We start from the raw sequence: 21256 nt of genomic DNA on the forward strand, positions 1-21256 counted from the left end.
AGGCCCTTGTTTTCAAAGAATTACAACATGGTAAGAAAATGTTTAATTCTTCCTCCCTTAAAAGGCTTAAATTTCCAGGGTCTGATTCCAGAATCTGCTGACAATGATATGAGGATGATTTCTGAAGGTGACAAAAAAAAAAAAAAAAACAAACACACACATACACACGCCCCCTAAAAGTATCTGGAAATCTGTTAGAAGTTTTAGAGTTGGCAGTTAAGTCATTTTAAAAAGACATTCAAGAAAAACCAATAAAAACAAACAAAACCCACCCAACACATACATTTGAGGATTTTAAAAATTATTTGTAATACTGCAGATTAAGTTATATTGTGATAGGTGTTTAGCATTTCATTCACCAGGGGTTGAGGGTTTTTTTTTTGGGGGGTGGGGGGGGTGTTGGGCATTTCAATTTATTACTATTGTTCCCTGCACAAAGTAGTAAGACTATATAAAAGTGGCTCCTTCTTAAAATCACATCTGCTCACTGTATTTGTCTGAAGTCATTCCAATATTACTATACACACACACACACACACACACACCCCTACCTCCCTTACTATCTAACGTAGTCACTGCATACCAGCTAGCAATGCATACAGCTCTCAGAGGGGAAGCTAACTTTTTTATTTTGTTCCATGGATAAACAATATTGCTAGTATTCTGACTGCAGTTTCTTCAGCACTGACTTGCAGATGTCAAGAAGTTTGCAGAGCTGATAGCTAGAAAATCCCTCTTCACTTGTAAACTAATCAAATTGTATATGAAATAGAAAATAGACAGTAAAAATGGCATTTTTACAGTGAGTCACTTCTCAGAGTATACCTTTACCTTAAAGATCAGACACTATGTCTCTGGTTGTGTCTTGGCACTATATGAATCTTGAAACTCTGTACATTCTGGGTTTTGTTTGTTTAAAGTCTTTGTCTTTTAATGTTACTTCGATGAAGTTTGCACATAAATGTTTTAGGACATGAAAAAGATACTTAAAATGCAATATTCTTCTATAAACGAGAGCATGAGTTTTCAAGTTGCAATACAAGTCACATTACCTTGGAGGCTGAATTCTGAATCTCTCAAATACTTCTGGATAAAGCAGTGGAAAAACCACCATCTCTTTTAAAGCTGAAATATGGCTAGATAGTCCACCCACACTATCAAATCGTACCTAATTCAGGGAGAGTTAAAAACAAAAATCACATTTCATACATGGTTCAAATCAGGCAGGGTCAACAGGACAACTCTACTAAGCATCCAGTGATGAGGTTCTCAAACTGTGGGTCAGGACCCCCCACGGGTCGCAAGATTATTATTGGGGGGGTTGTGAGGTGTCAGTCTTCACCCCAAACCCTGCTTTGCTTCCAGCATTTATAATGGTGTTAAATATATTTAAAAAAAAGTGTTTTTAATGGGGGGGGGCACACTCAGAGGTTTGCTATGTCAAAGGGGTCACCAGCACAAAAGTTTGAAAACCACTGCAATAATAGAAGACTTCAAATGCAACTACAGAAGAAAATGTACTTGGCAATCATGGCAATTGTAGAACATGCTGAGGAGAGACTTATGTGCAAAAGCAGTGGTAGATAGATAGTTACAGAAAAACTGTACAAAGTTAACACTCTTTCAGTCAGTGGGTAACTGACAGTATTTGAGACGAAGTACTTACTGAAAAATCTATTTGCATTGGATCAACATCGGCCAGACTTGCTCCAATTTTCATCCGATCCTTGTGAACTCCTTTTAATTCGTCTTTCCGAAAGTTTAGTGGAAGACACCTGATTTGAAAGTCAAGGAAATGGGAAGACAGACACTAAAATAAGATAACCAGATTTTTCTTGCCAAATTATACAAGCTTATGATAAGCACTCCTGCACTACCAAATCCCTCAACTGAATTAAAGTTCCAATGTCTAAATATGAACAAATGAAGAGGGTCAGTTATCCTAATTACTACCAACTTCTTTGGGGTGCCTTCAGATTTGTGCTTCTACATACTTGGGAACTTTTGAAAATCCCACCCCAACAAAATTTGATGGTATCTGGATTAACTAACCTTCTCCCTTTGTTCACTTTTGGATATTGTGAATTTAGCTTAGTTTTAACGATGAAAATCATTCTTCCACAGATTGGCTACTTCTATACTCAGAATTGGAACAGCAACATGATAGGTTTGTTGTTTCAATGTTTTCTGTGGACTCACATGACCTTTGGATCAGGCCTGCAGTTGCTGCACCATCCAACTTTATGTAACAATGGACCTAAATTCTGTAGCAAAATCCCCCAAATTTATGTTACATGCTAGCTCTGTGGCAGACTGAAGAATCTAAATGCACACAACAATACACAATATTCATTAAAGTAACACCACTCTACTTGGACATCACACCTGAGATCTGCCTCAGAAATCTGTACCTGCGATGGTTAGAAACAGTATTTAAATCATTTAAACAAAATCATTTTTTTGTTTTATGTTTACTTTTGCATTTTACAGTACCACTGTTTCTCCCTTGCTAAAAACACCCTTGTCAACAGGGCAGCAGCAGAACTGTATACACTACAAAATAAATTCAGTACACGCTATGTAAGAGGTTCTTTAAAAACAAATCCACTTTGACAATTTTTTACTTTTGGAATTAACTAACGCCAAATATACCAACAGATTTGACTACAAGTTGCCACAATGTAGAGAAACTGCAGTTTAAGAATTAAGAGACTAACATTTTACGTAAGTGCAGATGCCATTTTCTCCCAAAAGGAGGACGGAGAGAAGCTACATAATTATACTTACCGGCTTAATGCTCTGTTATGACTGCATTTCCTACGCCTTTCAAAGCGTTGCTCATCATCAGACGAAGAGGAGGAAGATGTGGAATCACTGTTATGGATTGCATGCTTTCGTCTGTATTATAATAAAATATTTACAGAAAAACAGTAATAAGCTCAAGTATGTGCTCACTCTGAAAAGCTAAAAGGTCAAGTTATTAACTGTTCTTTCCAAATTCCACCTCAGAATTTACAGAGGGTTAAGACCCATTAGGTTATCTAGCCCATTCCCTGTAAACGTAGGATGGCTTCCCTACTTGTTATACCCTTCCGGGGGGGGGGGGGCGGGGTGGGGGGGGTTCGAATGAATACCTCCGGACAAAAAACCCACATCACCGTACAAAAAAAAAACCGTTTTTTACCAAAAGACGATATTTACTATAAAAACATAAAATAATAGGCCAAGACTTCAAATGCAAAGATGCGTACTCCCCTTGTAATCTGTTCTCGAGATGTGTTGCCTATCCATGTACCGTACTGCGTCGCTCTGGCACTGTTCGTTCAAAGATTTTTACCCGCAGCCCCCAATGGGTCAGCTGGTGCCCCCTGGCGTGCACCGCCATGGTGTGGATATATACCCTGCCGACCCAGCCGCCCTTCAGTTCCTTCTTGCCGGCTACTCCGACAGTGGGGAAGGAGGGCGGGTGTGGAATGGATATGAGCAACACATCTCGAAGAACAACAGTTACAAAGGTGAGTAACCATCTTTTCTTCTTCGAGTGCTTGCTCATATCCATTCCAGTTAGGTGATTCCCAAGCCTTACCTAGGCGGTGTGGTCGGAGTGAGATGTCGCAGAGTGTAATACTGCGGAGCCAAAGGCTGCGTCATCTCGGGACTGCTGAACCAGGGTATAGTGAGAGGCGAAGGTATGCACCGAGGATCAGGTAGCTGCGTAACATCTCTCGTGGATGGGCACGTGAGCCAGGAAAGCAGCAGATGAGGCTTGAGCCCTGGTAGAGTGTGCAGTGAGGTGGCTCGACGGAACGTGAGCCAAGTCGTAACAGGTGCGGATGCACGATGTTACCCAGGATGAAATCCTCTGTGAGGAAATGGGAAGGCCCTTCATACGCTCTGCCACAGCAGCAAAGGTTCTGCAGAAGGGCTTTGTCCACTCGATATAAAAAGCGAGCACTCTACAGATGTCTAGGGAGTGCAGATGTTGCTCCCTGCGCGATGAATGTGGTTTCGAGAAGAAGACCGGAAGGAAGATCTCCTGGTTAACATGGAAAGCCGATACCACTTTGGGGAGAAAGGCCGGGTGTGGTCGCAACTGCACCTTGTCCTTGTGGAAGACAGTATATGGAAGGTCCGCCATGAGAGCCCGGAGCGCAGAAACTTGTCTTGCCGATGTGATGGCTACAAGGAAAGCAGTTTTCCAGGACAGGTAGAGAAGGGAGCAAGTTGCTAATGGCTCGAATGGGGCCAACATAAGTCCGGTAAGAACCAGATTCAGGTCCCAGGATGGGGAGGGGTGGCGTACCTGGGGGTATAGGCGCTCCAAGCCCTTGAGGAATCGAGATACCATAGGATGTGAAAACACGGAGCGGCAGTTCTCCCCTGGGTGGAAGGTAGAGATGGCCGCCAAGTGCACCCTCAAAAGATGATACCGCTAGGCCCTGTTGTTTAAGGGACCACAGGTAGTCCAAGATGGTGGGGATGGGGACCTCAGTGGGAAGAACTTTGTGCTCTGCACACCAGCATGTGAAACGCTTCCACTTGGCCAGATACATTGCTCTAGTAGAAGGTTTTCTGCTACCCAGGAGTACTTGTTGCACTGGGGTAGAGCAACACAATTCAGAGTGGGTCAACCACTTAGGAGCCATGTCGTGAGATGGAGGGAGTGTAGTCCAGGTGATGCAGTTTGCCATGGTCCTGAGTTATCAGGTTCAGGTGCAGAGGTAGTGGCATAGGGTCGGCTATTGACAGGTCTAGCAACATGGTGTACCAGTGCTGCCTGGGCCATGCTGGAGCGATCATGATCAAGTGGGCTCTGTCTCTGTGTATTTTCAGCAGGACCTTGTGGACGAGCGGGAACAGTGGAAAGGCGTATAGCAGGCTAGTCGTCCATGGTATGAGGAAAGTGTCCGCTATCGAACCCTGTGAGAAGCCTTGAAAGGAACAAAACATCTGGCATTTCCTGTTCTCGTGGGACGTGAAGAAATCTACACGGGGAAATCCCCACTTCCGGAAGACCGAAAGAACAACATCCGGGCGAAGCGACCACTTGTGAGAAAGGAAGGATCCGCTGAGGAGATCCACCAGAGTGTTCCGAACCCCGGGAGAAAGGACGCTATGAGGTCTATAGAGTGGGCTATACAGAAGTCCCAGAGTTGTAAGGCCTCCTGGCAAAGGGTCGAGGACCTTGTCCCGCCCTGTTTGTTTATATAGTACATGGCTGTCGTGTTGTCGGTGAATATCGACACACAACGGCCTTGCAAGTGCTGTTGGAATGCCTGGCAAGCAAGGCGGACTGCTCTCAGTTCCCGGACATTGATGTGCAAGGCCACGAGATGACCAAAGGCCTTGAGTGCATAGATGCCCGAGGTGAGCACCCCAGTCGAGAGATGATGCGTCTGTCGTCAGGGACGCAGAGGGCTGCGGCGGATGGAACCGCAGGAGGGGGGGGGGAGGGGAGTCAGCCACCATTCGAAGGAGCCTGGGATGCTCGGGGGAATGGTGACAATCATGTCTATGGCATCCCTGCCTGGTCGGTACACTGAGTTGAGCCACGATTGGAGGGGATGGAGGCGCAGTCTCTGGATGATGGCCACCATTGCCTGGAACCGGGGCAACGGTAAGCAGGCCCTGGCGAGGCTGGAGTCCAGGGTGGCGCCAATGAAGTCTATCCTCTGAGCAGCAATCAGAGTGGATTTTTCTGCATTGATCATTAGGCCTAGATATAGGAAAAGGTCCTTGACAATGCCAACGTCATGGATTACTTGTGCTTCGGAGGTCCCTCAGATGAGCCAGTCTAGATACGGAAAAACATGTACCCGACGATGGCGGAGGTGGGCGGCGACTACAGCCATGCATTTCATAAATACTCTTGGTGCTGCAGAGATGCCAAATGGTAGGACCGCGAACTGAAAATGTTGGCGGTTGACTACGACCCGGAGGAACCTCCTGTGAGGTAGGTAGACGGCTATGTGAAAATACACATCTTTCATGTTGAGGGCGGCATACCAGTCTCCAGGATCCAGGGATGAGATGATGGTCCCCAGGGATACCATACGGAACTTCAACTTTATCATGCATCTGTTGAGTTCCTGCAGGTCCAGAATGGGTCTGAGATCCCCTTTTGCCTTGGGGATTAGGAAGTAGCGGGAGTAAAACCCCGTGCCCCATTCGTGTTCCGGTACCTCCTCTATGGCTCCTCTGGCGAAGAGTGTCTGCACCTCCTGGAGGAGGAGTTGCTCGTGAGAGGGGTCCCTGAAGAGGGACGAGGAAGCGGGTGTGTGAAATAAATTGGAAGTGGTACCCAAATTCCAGCGTGCGTAAGACCCAGCAATCTGACATTAGCTGGGACCACACAGGGAGGAAAAGGGAGAGGCAGTTGGAGAAAGGAGGGAACAGATCGTTTGACGATACTGGTATGACGCCTTCGAGCGCACCTTCAAAAGGAGGGTTTTGGCCCTGTGGAAGGTTTGGAGGAACCTTGGTTCTGGCCCCCTTGGTTGCCTGACTGCCTCCGGTGACCAGTTCTACCCCGTCTTCTAGCAAAGTCCTATCTCTGTCTGGGCTGAGGGTAAGAGCAGTGTGGCTGGGGGCGGAACGGCCTGCGCTGAGTCACTGGCGTATGCATGCCCAGCGAGTGGATAATGACCCTGTTGTCTTTTAGGCTTTGCAGCCTAGGGTCTGTCTTATCTGAGAATAGGCCTTGCCCTTCAAAGGGGGGGTCCTGGATTGTATGTTGGAGCTCTGGGGGAAGGCCTGAGACTTGCAGCCATGAGATACGCCTCATAGTCACCCCGGAGGCTAGGGTCCTGGCTGCAGAGTCCGCTGAGTCCAGGGAAGCCTGGAGGGAAGTTCTAGCCACCATTTTTCCCTCGTCCAGGATGGCCGCAAATTCCTGTCGGGAGTCTTGCGGGAGCAACTCCTTGAATTTGTCCGCCGCTGCCCAGGTATTGTAATTATAGCAGCTAAGGAGGGCTTGTTGATTAGCCATGCAGAGTTGGAGTGCCCCTGCGGAATAGACTTTGCACCCCAGTAAGTCCATGCACCTCGCGTCTTTTGATTTCAGGGCTGGGGCCAGCTGGCGATGGCTGGACAACTAGGGAGCAAGGAGAGAGATGGACGTATAAATATTTGGAGCCCTTGGAGGGCACCATATATTTACGTTCCACTCCCCGGTTAGCAGGTGGGACAGAGGCCGGAGACTGCCAGATTGTGTTGGCATTGGCCTGGATCGTCCTTATAAAGGGGAGGGCTACTCTCGTGGGGGTATCCGATGTTAAGATGTCCACCACTGGGTCCTCTACCTCCGGGACCTCCTCGACTTGCAAGTTCATGTTCTGTACAACACGCCTGAGGAGATCCTGGTGGAGGGCCTACCGATGACATTCCGGCTACTGCCTCGTCAGGGAAGGAGGATGAGGAGAGACCCGGGACAAGCGGGTCAGTCGAGGGCTCCTCTTGGTGGACAGCCTCTGTCTCCCTTGGGATCTGGGAGTCCTGTGGCTGGACTGACACTTCCTCTGAAACCGAAGGAGGAGGGCAGCTAATAGTGGCTTCTGGCACCCAGTGTTCTGATGTGGCAGAGCGCGATGGGCCTGGATGTGTACCTTGGCCTGATGATATGCCCAGGTTGCCCAGAATGCCCACTATTGAGGCCCATGATCCTGAGCTTGGGGCTCGTGGAATATCGCGGTGGGCACATCGGTGTGTCTGTCTTGGGCATACGCACTGTCTGCCTGAGAAGACACGGACGGGTGCCGGGATGGCCAGGGAGGAGCTGAGACACTGTGCTAAGAGTCTCTGTCTCGCCGTCGGTGATCGCCTGGGCACCGGTACCTGGAGTCATACCAGTGCCGAGAACGAGACCGGGACCTGCGACCGGTGTGGTGCCAGGAGGTCAACCTGGATCTCAAAGGTCTACGACATGAACGGCTGAGAGAGTTGCGGTACCGGGAGCTAGAGCGGTACCGAGAGTACCGTGGAGGCTGAGACGTCGATCTGTGCCGCGAGTACGACCAGTACCGGACAGGCAAGCGGTGCCAGGACCGTGATCCTCTATGAGATTGCGAACGGCGCCGGGACCTGGATCGTGATCGGTGCCGGTCAGCTGGGCCGACTGAAGGGAGGTCTCATTATAGTCGGCTTGCCTCTGGAGTGTAGTACCCGCACCGACGGTGTCGGGGGTTGAGGCAGGACGGACTCCGTCATGGTGATAAGGTCCCTGGCTGCGGAGAATGTCTCCGGTGTAGAGGGGACCGTAAGCTCAACCACAGGCCTTGGCGGGGAGCTCTCAGGGACCGGAGTCGACGGTACCGCCGCAGTCGGTGCCATGGCAGGTGCAGGGCGGTCCGACCGAGGCTGCGTCTGCGGCGCCGAGGACACAGAGGCAGTGGAGGACTTCAACCTCTTCTGCTTCGGGGAGAGAGATCGGTGCCAAGCAGGTCCCTGAGCCGGAGATGGCCAATGCCATGGTGTCTTAGTGGTGCCGGGACGGTCTGGTGCCAGAGGAGCACTGCTAGTAGAGTGCTCAGCACTCAGTGCAGAGGACGGAGGGTTCAAAGCTGCCTCCATGAGGAGATTCTTTAGGTGAAAGTCTTTCGTTGCCCTCAGTTTAAATGCCTTGCAAATACGGCACTTATCTGTAATGTGCGATTCCCCAAGGCACTTTAGACATGAGTCGTGGGGATCACTTGTGGGCATTGGCTTATGACAGGCCGAGCACGGTTTAAACCCCGGTGAACCAGGCATGGGCCCCGTCACCAAGTGCGGGGAAGGACTAATGCCTAAACCCCACTGAACTATATACACTAACTATCTAAGAACTATCAAACTAACTAAAACTATAGATAAAACCAACTATATATAACAAGATAGCGAAGAAACAAGGAGTAGCTAGGGAAGTGGAGGACAGCTAAGCCGTGCTCCACTGTTCCAAAGACCAACACGGGCGGTAAGAAGGAACTGAGCAGTGGTCGGGTCGGCAGGGGTAGATATCCGGCGCCATGGTGGCACCACTCCAGGGGGCGACCCAGCAGGGGTTGCTAGGGTAAAAATCTGCCGATGAACGTGCACGCGGCACGCACATACCTAACTGGAATGGATATAAGCAAGCACTCAAAGAAGAACTACTGATTTTGGTTACTCAAACTGACACCTTAAAGCAGTGGTGGGCAACCTGTGACCTGCATGCAGCCCATCAGGGTAATCTGCTGGCAGGCCGCGAGACATTTTGCTGACATTGACCATCTGCAGACACGGCCTCTCCATAGATCCCAGTGGCAGTGATTCACTGTTCCCGGCCAGTGAGAGCTGTGGGAAGCAGCAGCCAGCATATCCCTTCAGCTCACCACTTCCCACAGCTCCTATTGGCCGGGAATTGCGAACTGCAGACACTGGGAGCTCCAGGGGAGGCCACGCCTACTGATGGTCAACATCAGCAAAATGTCTCGCAGCCCGCAATCAGCTTACCCTGATGGGCCGAATGTGGACCACAGGTTGCCCACCACTGCCTTAAAGGATCCTGTTTTTCAGAAAGTTTGAGTATACATTCTCAGAAACACAGGGCCCTTTAAAATTTTCAGGTTGGGGATAAAAAATTAAGGACATCCAAAACTCACTAGTCACTTTTGAAGATCCTGGACAAAGTTTTTATATTCAAAAAATTATTAAATATAAATTCTCAGGGAACAAAAGACTCCTCTATTATTTTAAGATGCAAGTACTTATCAGTAACTAAAGGGTAAAAAGGGCTGTCAATTAACTGCCACTAACGTGTGCGATTAACGCACAGCATACTTAACGTGCGTTAATTGTAAACTCTCTGGGCGGGAGGGCAGCATGAGTGGCTCTGGAGAACTTATGTCTGGTCAGGAGCAGTAATGCAAGCCACCACCAAAGGGCAGGAAGAGAAGAGGCTAGAGAAAGTAAAGTGGTTCCCATCTGGGAATTTTTAAAAAGTAAAAACAGTACAGCCAAGGGCTTGCCAGAGCCACCCCTACTCACTCAGCATGGCTCACCCAAACTGCCCTCCTCATGTCTCCCAGGGCTGAGGCTGACCCTCCCCCACCCTTAACAGAGTCATAGCCAGCATACTACTCTTCTGAAAGTCATTTTAAGCAACATTTCATGATGTGACTATTCTCATTTATCCATATAGGTGGCAATCACCATCCCATATACCAGCCTGTTAATTCTTTTGCAGTAGGGACTTCGTGGTCCTGCAGGGCTAAAAGGATATCTTCGTCTCACAGGAGAGGATGGACCAGTATAAAATAGGTTGGGCTTTCTTTGGTGCCTTGGCTCTATTAAAAGCAAAAAAAGTTTTATTTAAAGATCTACTAGAACTATCCTAAATTAGAGTACATAACACAAAGAGCAGGAAACAGAGTGAAATATTGGACAGATGAAAGTCATAACTAGGAATTACATTGCTTTTGTCAACGTATGCCAAATTTGTTTAGATTTAAGAAAAAAGTCATGAAAAATTTGCATTTAAAAAGCAGTTGAAAACAGTAACACTGAAAATTGGTTGGCAAGTCGTTTTTATTTGTTACTGTTCCTTCAGGAGTATTTAGGCTGACTTTCTTGATAAAGATTTTAGATCAAGATCAGGAAACAATAGGCATATGTAGAATTCATTTGTAATTTATTAGAAGCTTACAAAATAAAGTTGAAGAGTAATCACGTTGTAAACTGGAAATAACTAAATATGTAGGTTGAATTATGCAGTGATTTTAAACCACAAGATTTTTCTAAGTTAACACGATTAACAGATAATACAGTATTTAAATCTTTTTGGGAAAGACCATGTACCACAGGATTCAAGGACACAGAGTATGTGCTACTAGCCTGTAGAGTGCAAAACAGCGGAGAAGATGCAGGGGAGAATAAAAGAGGCCAGATCTCTCTGAAGAATGGAGGGAAAGCTAAAGAAAATGAAACTGTTTTGCCAAAGATGGTGTTTCTGTAGCCTCTAACCACAGACAAGAAACAAGGCCACAGGAAAAAAAAAAAAAAAAAAAAAAAAAAAAAAAATATAATATATATTACACACACAACACACACACACACACACACACACACACAACCTACTTTCCAATGGGGCTGGTAGCGTACAACAGTTTTCCTCTGTCTAAGGTCATATCGCTTTTTGATATCTTCTCCACCTCATCTTCCTGGTCTCAGCTTCTTCTTCAGAAGACTCTATAATTGTAAATTACACTTGCCCTTAGTTTAATGGAGAACAACAGAGTCTTAATTCATTCTTATATATACTATGAATACACCCAAACATATTTAACATTCATAATAACCCTAGCTAACCGAAATGCCCTCTGTATTCTGCAATGTTAAGGTTCAGAAGCCCTTCCTGTTTAAAGGATGACTCTAAGTGCTCTAAAGCTTATGCTTACTCAGACTGCACTGAAATTTGGTGTGCCTCCTGGGGGTACTGGGTAGAGTTAGCGATGTAAATATAGGGTCATTTGGGCATAGGGTTCCCAACAGGCAGTTTTTGATGGGAAGTTTATTTCTTAAAGTTGAGACACTACCAACTTTTTTGGCACATGCCTAGTGGTCAAACCAAGGATCTGATCATCGCCAATGGTCTTACTCATTTGACTGTTATTCCAGATAGTGCATGCACCAACTACCTCTTTAGGGAAGCAACACTGAAAATGTTAAGAAAGAAAGGTTTACACTCTAGCTTAGTATGTACTAAACATACATTACGTGGACATGTGCAGAAAGACTACCCAAGAGGATTTCCAGCCAGCCAGCTTCACTTGACTTGGGTGGCTCAAGGGGACATGCTGTGGCCATGAAATCTGAATTACAGAGGCATCTTAAGTTTGAAACCCTTCTGTGCAGAAATCAGAGAAAACCATAGGCATTTTACTACATTTGCCTATCAAGGGCTTATTTGGGGAAAATGTAACTGAGTACAACAGATAATTCAGAAGGCAGTCAAACTAATTTTCAAAGGAAAAAATTACATGTGAATGCTATTCTGGAAGTTGGGGAGTATGGGTAGAAGCATTTGGGGTTATGAGGAAAGGGCTCAGACAGACTGGGAGGGCAAGGTGGATGAGTGGCCAGTCAACACCACATTCTCCGTGTGCGTGCGTGCGTCAGTCAGGATCTTGGGGGGAGGAGACCTGATCCTATAGGTGGGTTGGAGCACCTCTCCCTGCCATCTACATGGCGTTGAGGGCTATGCCTTTCTAAGAGGATCAGAGGCCCCTCTTCTTCCTGTGTGCTGGGATCTAGAGAGCTCCTAAAAAGTAGATCAAATTAAACTTCTGAAAGGCAGTAATTAAGCTTAAGGACATGCCATCCCCACATAGGTAGGAGAGGGCTGGCCAAAGTGTGCGAGAAAGCATCCAGCTTGCCCAGGGCGGTAAGGGGGGGGGGCAGACTGGGTGGGCCTGGGGCATGGCCAGGAAGGCCTGGCTGCAGCAGAGAGTAAGGATCCTGGCTGGAGTGGGACATAGTTGGGGCTTCGGGCCTAACACAGAGTGCAGCTTGACTTATGTAACCAGGCAGCATGTGAGCCTCCAGTGAACTGCTGCCAGTGATCTGTATATATCAACAGAGGGCATCAGACAACAAGGAGCAACTTTTTATGTGCTAATGGCTTAATGGGATGGACAGGGAAGGCTGAGCCGAGCTGAAAAGACTGGCAAGGAGGCTATATGATACGGGAAGAGAGAGAGAGAGAGAGAGAGAGAGAGAGAGAGAAGAACAACGCCATGGCCATCTTCTCATGTTCTTTAAGTTACTGTTCCCAACATAAAAATAAAAAAGTCAAGACTTTAAGAAGCAGAGTATGTCTGAGATTTCTCTCTAACCTATCAGCACCTCTACCCTCCAAATATTTCAAAGCACAACCATTATACCATTCCACTATAACAAACTGAACAGGAGGTGGGAGAGCCATTCAGGAATCACACACCATTGTTTATCCTTTGCTAGTCACAGTAGCACCTCAACTGCAAACATAGGTGAAAACTACAACTGCCTAAATGACCACTAACTCCTACAAAACACACTTTTCATTCAGTTAAACAAAAAGAGAACCTAGGAAATTCACTGATAAAAAACTTGTTTCATGAATAGTTAAGGTTGCCTGGTATTATTTCGTACCCTTCCAGAACGTTAAGTTCAGCAAAAATACCTCAACCCCCTGAAAAAGCAGGAAATACAAAGTTAAAGGTACGTGACAATGCAACCTTAACTTTGTCCTTTTTAAGTAATGCCCCAATATGCCCATAACACACATTTGCACACTGCCTTTATAAATATTGCAGAACACTCACGTAATAGGACATGTGACCTATACCTGCCCTACTCTCAACCACGTAGCCTACTGCATAGAACCACCACCACACCGGCTAAATTTCAGAACCCTGTTGCACCATTTTGTAGAGGATGCCATTTAAATATTTGTATTAAAGCTAATGTTAAAAAATTATATAATGCATAGGTTGAAGAAAAAAGGTGTTTGTACATCTGGGTATAGTGCTTAGATTATCCGCAAATATAAAAGTTTGTTTTAATACTCATAAGATACATGTAGTGCATAATCAGAAATAACCCACATTTAGGGAATAAGTTTAAGAATATAGTTTAGTTATTAGCATCCAAGTATTTGGGTACACTACTCATGAAGTCATACAGAGAGTTGGTTACAGAAAGCAAATATAGCAATGAGTGAAGACTGTCCCTCAGTTTTGAGCATTTAGGGTAGGTTATCCATTTAGAAACTACTATACTCCCACATACTATCATTAAGACAGACCACTCAAATCTCACATCCTACTTCACTGCTGACAATTCCAATGAGAAAAGCCCTGTGCACTGCTAGTGACAACCTTCAGATCTCATTGCTGAAGTGAGTCTAGCCATGATACGTATGCACCTCTTTCCTTTAATCACATACTGACGTGAGAAGGGGATTGGGTCAGGAAGAATGGTTCAGGCTCTCAGAGGCAGGGTCCCCAGATCTCTTATCTAATCCATCCACCATTCAATACAGCTATATTTAACACAATGAATACAACACCAGGTGATGCATATAATTCCCAGGATATTATTGCCTGTTCCAGGGAGGCAGAGTTAAGGTTGCATTTGTGCATACCTTAACTCTGTATTTCCTGGTTTTCAATCAGTTTTGCTGCACTTGACATTGCAGACAGGCACAAGACAATACAAGGCAACCTTAATTCTGACTTAATGATGCTTTTGGCCAGTGAATATTCAAAACAGGCAGCAAAACAAATATCAGTTATGATAGGACTAGTTTTATGAGTTAAAATCAATTATACTAAACCTAAACTTCTCTCTGTGTAGATTTCTAAAATTGTGTTACATTCCACTACATACTGGACCTGAAAGACTGCAGACTTCCAAGAGCAATTTACACAAGAGATAGTCCAAGATTAGAAAATCAGTAAAGAGGGACATTCATATAGAAACAAGTAATATCCTGGCCTCATTAAAGTCAATGGCAAAACATGCAATGGCTTCAATAAGTCCAAGATTTCACCCACTGTTAATTGTCTCAGATGAAATATCTATGCCATTAGAGGTGATAATTGTATTTTCTGTTTGCAGTGTTGGTCTTAGGATATTAGGAGACAAGGTGGGTGAGGTAATATCTTTTATTGAACCAACTTCTGTTGGTGAGAGAGACAAGCTAGAGCTCTTCTTAGGTGTGGCATTTGTTATTCCAAGACCAAACTGTAAAGAAAAAGCTCTCATGGCTAACAAAGCCCAGAACTGGGATTCAGGAGTTACAAATTATTCCCAGTTCCGTTGTAGAGTGAGTGACAGTGGGCAAGTCACTAACTTCTCTATGGCTTATTTTCCTCCATTCATAAAATGGGGATATCTACCTAGAGGAGAGAGGCTTATTTTTATTAGCCTTCGTAAGGTAGTCTGAGATCTGATGAAAGGCAGTAAAAGGGAAAAACCAAGTACAGTTTTCTAGTATCTTATTTAAAAAAATATTCTCATCTAAAAGATGAGTTGAGCTGATAGAGATAAATCAAAATACACAGTACTAGCTGGATGCCCTACAGAGTAATTCATAGTATGTGTACAACCGAATCACTCACTACAATTAATAAAAAGTTTAACCCAATCCTCCCTTTGAAAACATTAACATTTTTCATAGAAGCACTGCCTGCTGATAATGGGAATAGTAGGAAGAAATCCTAAAACATATGACAAATTATTTAGAGTTTACAGGTACAGCACAAAAATTTTTAATGTTACCCATATTCACCAGGAATTTGTTAAATACCTGATCTTGGACTATAATCTGATAATTTCTACGACCACTGTGAAAAGAATAAGGGAAGCACAATGAAAACCTGAACACGATTAACCTCTACTGTGTATACTGTAGTAGTCCCTAGAGCCTTATATCAGGTTAGAGCCCTAGAGCCAAATATACAGGAAGAGACAGACCCCTACCTCAAAACCAGCATGGACTGAAAGGTTTGATAAGGCCATGAAAATAATTATTTGAATAAAATTCACTCAAGAGTTGACAGATCTACCCTTGTGGTTGTTTCAGATTGTAAGTGAGGAACTTGTTTTGTTTTCTCAAAAGCTAGTAGCGCAATATCAGTTTACATTCAGAAGGTTATTGTAAGTTAGTTTCCCACCCCCCTTCAGTGAAAGCTTAAAATTCTGCAAAAATTGATTGTTTACATTCCTCTTTTCACCGGAGATAACTTTTCAAGTTGCTTTTTCAAGCCTTTATTATCACTCCAACATTTTGTGCTAAAAATGTTATGTAACAAGGATTAGATGTGGGATGATTCATACAGGCACTGTAAAATATACCTTAAGATAATAGAAAAAATTCTACATTAAAAAACACTGAAGAACTGCTGACATTTAAATCAAATTCTGAATGTGCACACATTGGAGAAATAAAAGCATGTACTGTTGAAAAACAGCTAAGACACTGTGGATAAAATATAGGATGACAACAAGTGTGCAATAGCCATAGCTGCAAGAAAACCGGGTCTTGAGTTATTTGAAATTTAATTTATATTTCCTGTTGTTTTTGGATACATTTGCAGTTTAAAGTCTACACATGTAGATCTCAAAATTGATAACATTCTTAAAAGCATTTTACATTAAAAAAGTGAAATAAAGCACAGGCCTTCCAGTAGTTAACGGTACTTGGCTGGGGCGATTAAAGAACTGTAAACAGAGAATCTAGAACTAGCAAGCTGAATTTACTTTTAGGACAGTGAGTTCCCTTTTTCTGATTAATGCCCTTAGCAACATTCATATGCAGATGGGGCAGAAACTCCTATCAATATGTTGTGAAGAAGTAGTACATCTACAACAGTGCTAATATTCTCAGCAGTTTTGATAGCAAGTGCTGTTGAAATGAACTAAGAATGAAAAAAAGATTCTGGATGTTCAAACGTGTTTTGAAACTATCTAACATTTTCCTACTTTCACCTTAGGGTGAAAGTAAAGCATGACAAGATTTAGAACATTATTTCTACTCTGTTCCAGGGACACCTACTGCCTCTATTAGCTTATGACTATGACTCAAGAAAAGATGGAAGCTTGTAATATATGGAGATATACCCATCTCAGAGCTGGAAGAGACCCAGAAAGGTCACTGAGTCTGGCCCCCTGCCTTCACTAGCAGGACCAAGTACTGATTTTGCCCCAGATCCCTAGGTGGCTCCCTCAAGGATAAAACACTCCACCTTGGGTTTAGTAGGCCAATGCTCAAACCACTGAGCTATCCCTCCCCCCTTGCAATTGCATACAACACACAGAGCCATGTTTTATTAAAACAATTTCTGTAGTATAGAATCCATCAGACCATATTAGAAGTGTTAAATACAACACAAAGAAAATTAAGATAAATGGTGACCTGTACTGCCATCTTGATTATCAGTGGTTTCTTCATCAGTTCTTTGCTCTCTCTTTTGCTTTCCTCGAGCGTACATATCAAGATTTTCCTAATTATGAGATGGGTGGGGGAAATCATTGACAGTTATATAATAAATCTGCACATGCTCCAGTCCCTGCAATATGAACATCTCATATATACAGCAAATTTATCAAGGTATTGCACATGCATAAAAGGCTAAATTAAAGTGTGGTTGTACTTAGCAAAAGAACTAAAAGTGGCATTGGAAGGCCAAGTTTATTGTCTCTTAATATTCACATCAAGCATGCTCCATTTCAGTTTATGTAACAAATTAAACTCAATCAGAAAACTATAAACAGCATTTATTCTGCTCAATATTAGGTAAAGAATTAGAAAAGGCCCATCTATTTAGAGGTAAATCGGATAGCGAACTGACTGTCTTCTCAGTTAGCACCTTTGTTCATGGACAATAAAATTAGGAAGGAGGATAATTAGCACCCTGAAAGAACTTCTTCCAGCACCACTGAAAAAAGTGTGGAGCTGCACATGTAAGTTGCAAGTTCCTCAACTGTATGTAATCTACCTTTAATAGACTATTTGAGGAGGTAACATATCAAGATGTAGCTGGCAAAGAGGAACTGAAACCATAGCAACACACAGGAAGGTGCCTTTTTAAAGCTATAAACTTTTCAGACCAGCACATCCTCTATGTTTGCTTTAACCAGCAAAATAGGATAGAAACTGACAGCTGAGTATCAAAGCTACACCCGGTAAACATGTTGGTTGCGCTTATTCATTGGAAGCCTGATCAGCTAGCAATCCTTTTACAGATTTCAGTGAAGTTTATTTTCTCTTAGTTTTTAATAAAAATTAAAGTTTTAAAAGATTGAAATAATTGTTAGTAAAATATCCATTCAAAAATGGTAATAAGGCTATTCAGAAGTTAGAATATAAAAATACTGGCATATGGCTAACATCTCACTGTGATGACGTTATATTCTCTACCTCTCTCAATATAGCTAATATAATTTTCATATTAACATTTCATATTAAAAATACAAACCAACCAACCATTTGGCTGTCTAAAAGAGAGCCCCCTTATGAATCTAGAAAAACATTATGAGTGCATATTTACTTCCTCGGCATCATTGAACACCCCAAGGTCTTCCAAGTCTAGCATTCGGCGTCTACGCATCTTCTTCATGTCATCCATTTTTTGTAATACTGCTTCTGCAGTGCTGACATAAAAGAAGTGTGACACATGTGAGTTCAGACAGTATGAAAAAATGCACATCAGTTAGCATGATGTTTCAATATGATGTGCTTAAAGTGACACTGTCAAACTGACACGATTAATTTTAAAAACAATAAGTTTAAAAAAAAAAAAAAGTTTAATGAGCCGTACCTGCCCCTTAATCTCCCCAATTGTAAATGGGATTGTAAATGCACAAAAAAAAAATTTATTTTAATAAGAGATGTTTCTTTCCTCTATTGCTATGTGAAAAAGCCACCTAAATGGAGTGGGACAACAAACAAAAAAAATCTACAGAGAAATATTTTTCTAAATGTCTTACAGTTTAGTGGTTTTTAATGCTAATTATTCACTTAGTACTATCACAAATTTCAGTCAGAAGCATTATTTTAAGTTGACAGTGTCACTTTAAGAGATAACAGGACAAAATGTTTACTCACCCATAACTGTACTTTTAGACTTAGTATAGTTTGTCCATAGTTTAACTTACTAGACATGCACTCTATTGCTGTTGAGCTTTGAGAATCGCCAGGAAAGCAATGCCCACTGGGGCTGTACAAGTGCCATCCTATATTACCAAACATTCACAGACTATAAAAGGAAGAAAACTCCAGCACTAATATGGTCACTAAGCCAACCAATTCTTTCCTCAGTCAAAAGTGAAACTCCATCACTTAAGCCCCTCCCTCCCCCCCAACCTGTACACATGTGGTATGAGATCTATTTAGTACATAAGGAACTCTTGACATCAAGGAAGTTGCTACACCAATCCATTACTGTCTGGATGCATGCTTCTTCATGCCTAAGATGGTGACAGAAACACTAGGGTCCCAAAATCAACCAACTCCTTTCTTGGAACGGTTTATTCTTAAATCAGAATAGATGTGAGACAGTATTCGGTGTTTTGGTACCATGCGACTGGCTTCCTCATAACTGGCATTTTCTGAGCTGAAGAGGGCAGTGGAACCAGTTGTAGACTGCAAAGTGGACTGGGGCCCTGGCTCATAAGACAAGCCTAGAGCCACCTCACCCTATAAGCAAGGGTTAGAACAGTGGTCCCCAAACTTGTCATGCTGCACCCCCTCCTTACCCGTGTCCAGATCCACCCTCTTCTCGAGCTGGGGTCGGGAACTGGGGCCTGGAGCAGGGCCACGGCTCCTGGCGTTGGGGGTGTGGAAAGGAGGGCATGCAGACAGGCTAAGGGGGCAGAGGCTCAGACGGGACAGAGGCTGCAGCCAGAGCAGAGCTGGGGGCAGAGCAGGGCTGCGTAGTGCTCCCTCTTTGCCCCCGCCCCCCCTTAGGATGCTGGCCTAGGCCTGCTGTGCCCCACCTCCATGACCCTTAAGGGGTGCGCCCCACAGTTTGGGAACCACCGGCTTAGAGGCATATAGGCTTTACATCAAGCAACAATCCAGGAACAGAGTGTCCAAAGCAAATTAAACAAAAGATGTATGCATCAGATTCTAAGGGCATAAAACACACACCTTTGAACTCAGTCTTGGTAGACCTTTGAGACTGGATTAGTCGTAACTCTCCAGGGGCTAAAACCAGGGTCAAAGCTGCACAACAGTGAAGACTATAATAAAATTTTAAAGTTAAAAATGTCTAAAAATACTAAACTACAGGTCAAGAAAAGTTATCCCAACAGGGAAGAAAGGCCCTACAACTTACAATTGACAAGAGGCAGGAAGGAAATGATGTGGCTGGGACCACATGGTCCTTTTATAAGCTTGGTTCTGAACACTTGGTGCCCCGAGCAAGTGGTTGTGCATTCCAATAGGTACTGCATTACAGAAAAGCTCCTGGAACTCAGCAGCACCGTAGGAACATATATAAAGAATTCTCATAGTTAATTTATTTTTGGCAAACATTTTTAATAAGTTTAGCCCACATAGTACTCAAGCACATGCTTGTAAGTAAGCCTTCAGGAATCATTTTACCATCTTTGAAGGACAGTTACTTACTTTGTTATAAGTTTGTCAAACAAAACGGATTGGTTTGTAGTACTGTAACGGCTTCGCCTGATTCTGCAACTGCGACGCACCTCCACATCCCCACTCTCTCCATGGACTTTTTCAACTGCTTTCACATCAGCTCTGGTTTTCAAAGATCTAGTGACTGGAATTACTATGTTTATAAATATACAATATTAAAGAACATATTTTCCCTCAAATATGGAAAAAAAAATCTTGCAAAAATCTACCAGTGTTGGACATTAGTTTAAATACATGATTGAGAGTTATTGTTATCACTTATTTTAAATTTAAAGTTGAAAGTACTTCTACACATTATATTCTATACTTAAAATCACTCAAATACAAACTAACAGATTAAAAAAAAACAACAACAACATAATCAGCCAAGATAAGTATGCAGTTTATATCCTAGCTAAGAGCAAACTGGAATAATTATTCCAGTCTTGCAAAACACAACTATGCAAGATTTTAGTCCACATATTCTACTTTTAAGATGTTTTCCTTCACTGATTTTATAAAAAGTTGTATCATACAAATATTTTTAAATACCAGAGGCAAGATATTTACAAGTAACTAGCTATTTTGGGTGTGTAAATCTTTGAGTACTCAACTTGACAGATTAAAAAGGGATCATATATATAGAGGGCCAATGTTCATGCTTTCAGGAGATTTAATTTGTCTAAAGTTGTGCACCCACACACAGACACATTCAAAATCTCAAGTCACTTTTGAAAAACCCGACAAACATTTATACATTGCATTGTTAACCTCACACTAAAAAGGCATGCTTTTAAAATAGTCTCCCTCACACACATGTGAAATAATTACTACTAAAAGCAGCAAAGAATCCTGTGGCACCTTATAGACTAACAGACGTTTTGGAGCATGAGCTTTCGTGGGTGACTACCCACTTTATCAGATGCGTGTAGTGGAAATTTCCAGGGGCAGGTATATATATGCAAGCAAGCTAGAGATAATGAGGTTAGTTCAGTCAGGGAGGATGAGGCCCTCTTCTAGCAGTTGAGGTGTGAAAACCAAGGGAGGAGAAACTGGTTCTGTAGTTGGCAAGCCATTCACAGTCTTTGTTTAATCCTGAGCTGATGGTGTCAAATTTGCAGA

At 43.5% G+C, this 21256-nt stretch overlaps 1 protein-coding gene across 1 annotated transcript in view; it reads right to left on the minus strand.

Annotated features, from left to right (window-relative positions):
* The window catches only part of ATAD2 (ATPase family AAA domain containing 2), a 94041-nt gene that overhangs the window by 56303 nt on the left and 16482 nt on the right, over positions 1–21256 (minus strand). The window contains 9 exon segments of the mRNA XM_032803507.2: positions 1053–1168; positions 1667–1775; positions 2788–2898; positions 10181–10296; positions 11089–11161; positions 11163–11199; positions 16910–16997; positions 18045–18147; positions 20126–20279. Coding sequence (XP_032659398.1) covers positions 1053–1168; positions 1667–1775; positions 2788–2898; positions 10181–10296; positions 11089–11161; positions 11163–11199; positions 16910–16997; positions 18045–18147; positions 20126–20279 — 907 coding nt within the window.

The sequence above is a fragment of the Chelonoidis abingdonii genome, chromosome 2, assembly GCF_003597395.2.
Source record: "Chelonoidis abingdonii isolate Lonesome George chromosome 2, CheloAbing_2.0, whole genome shotgun sequence".
NCBI lineage: Eukaryota > Metazoa > Chordata > Testudines > Testudinidae > Chelonoidis > Chelonoidis abingdonii.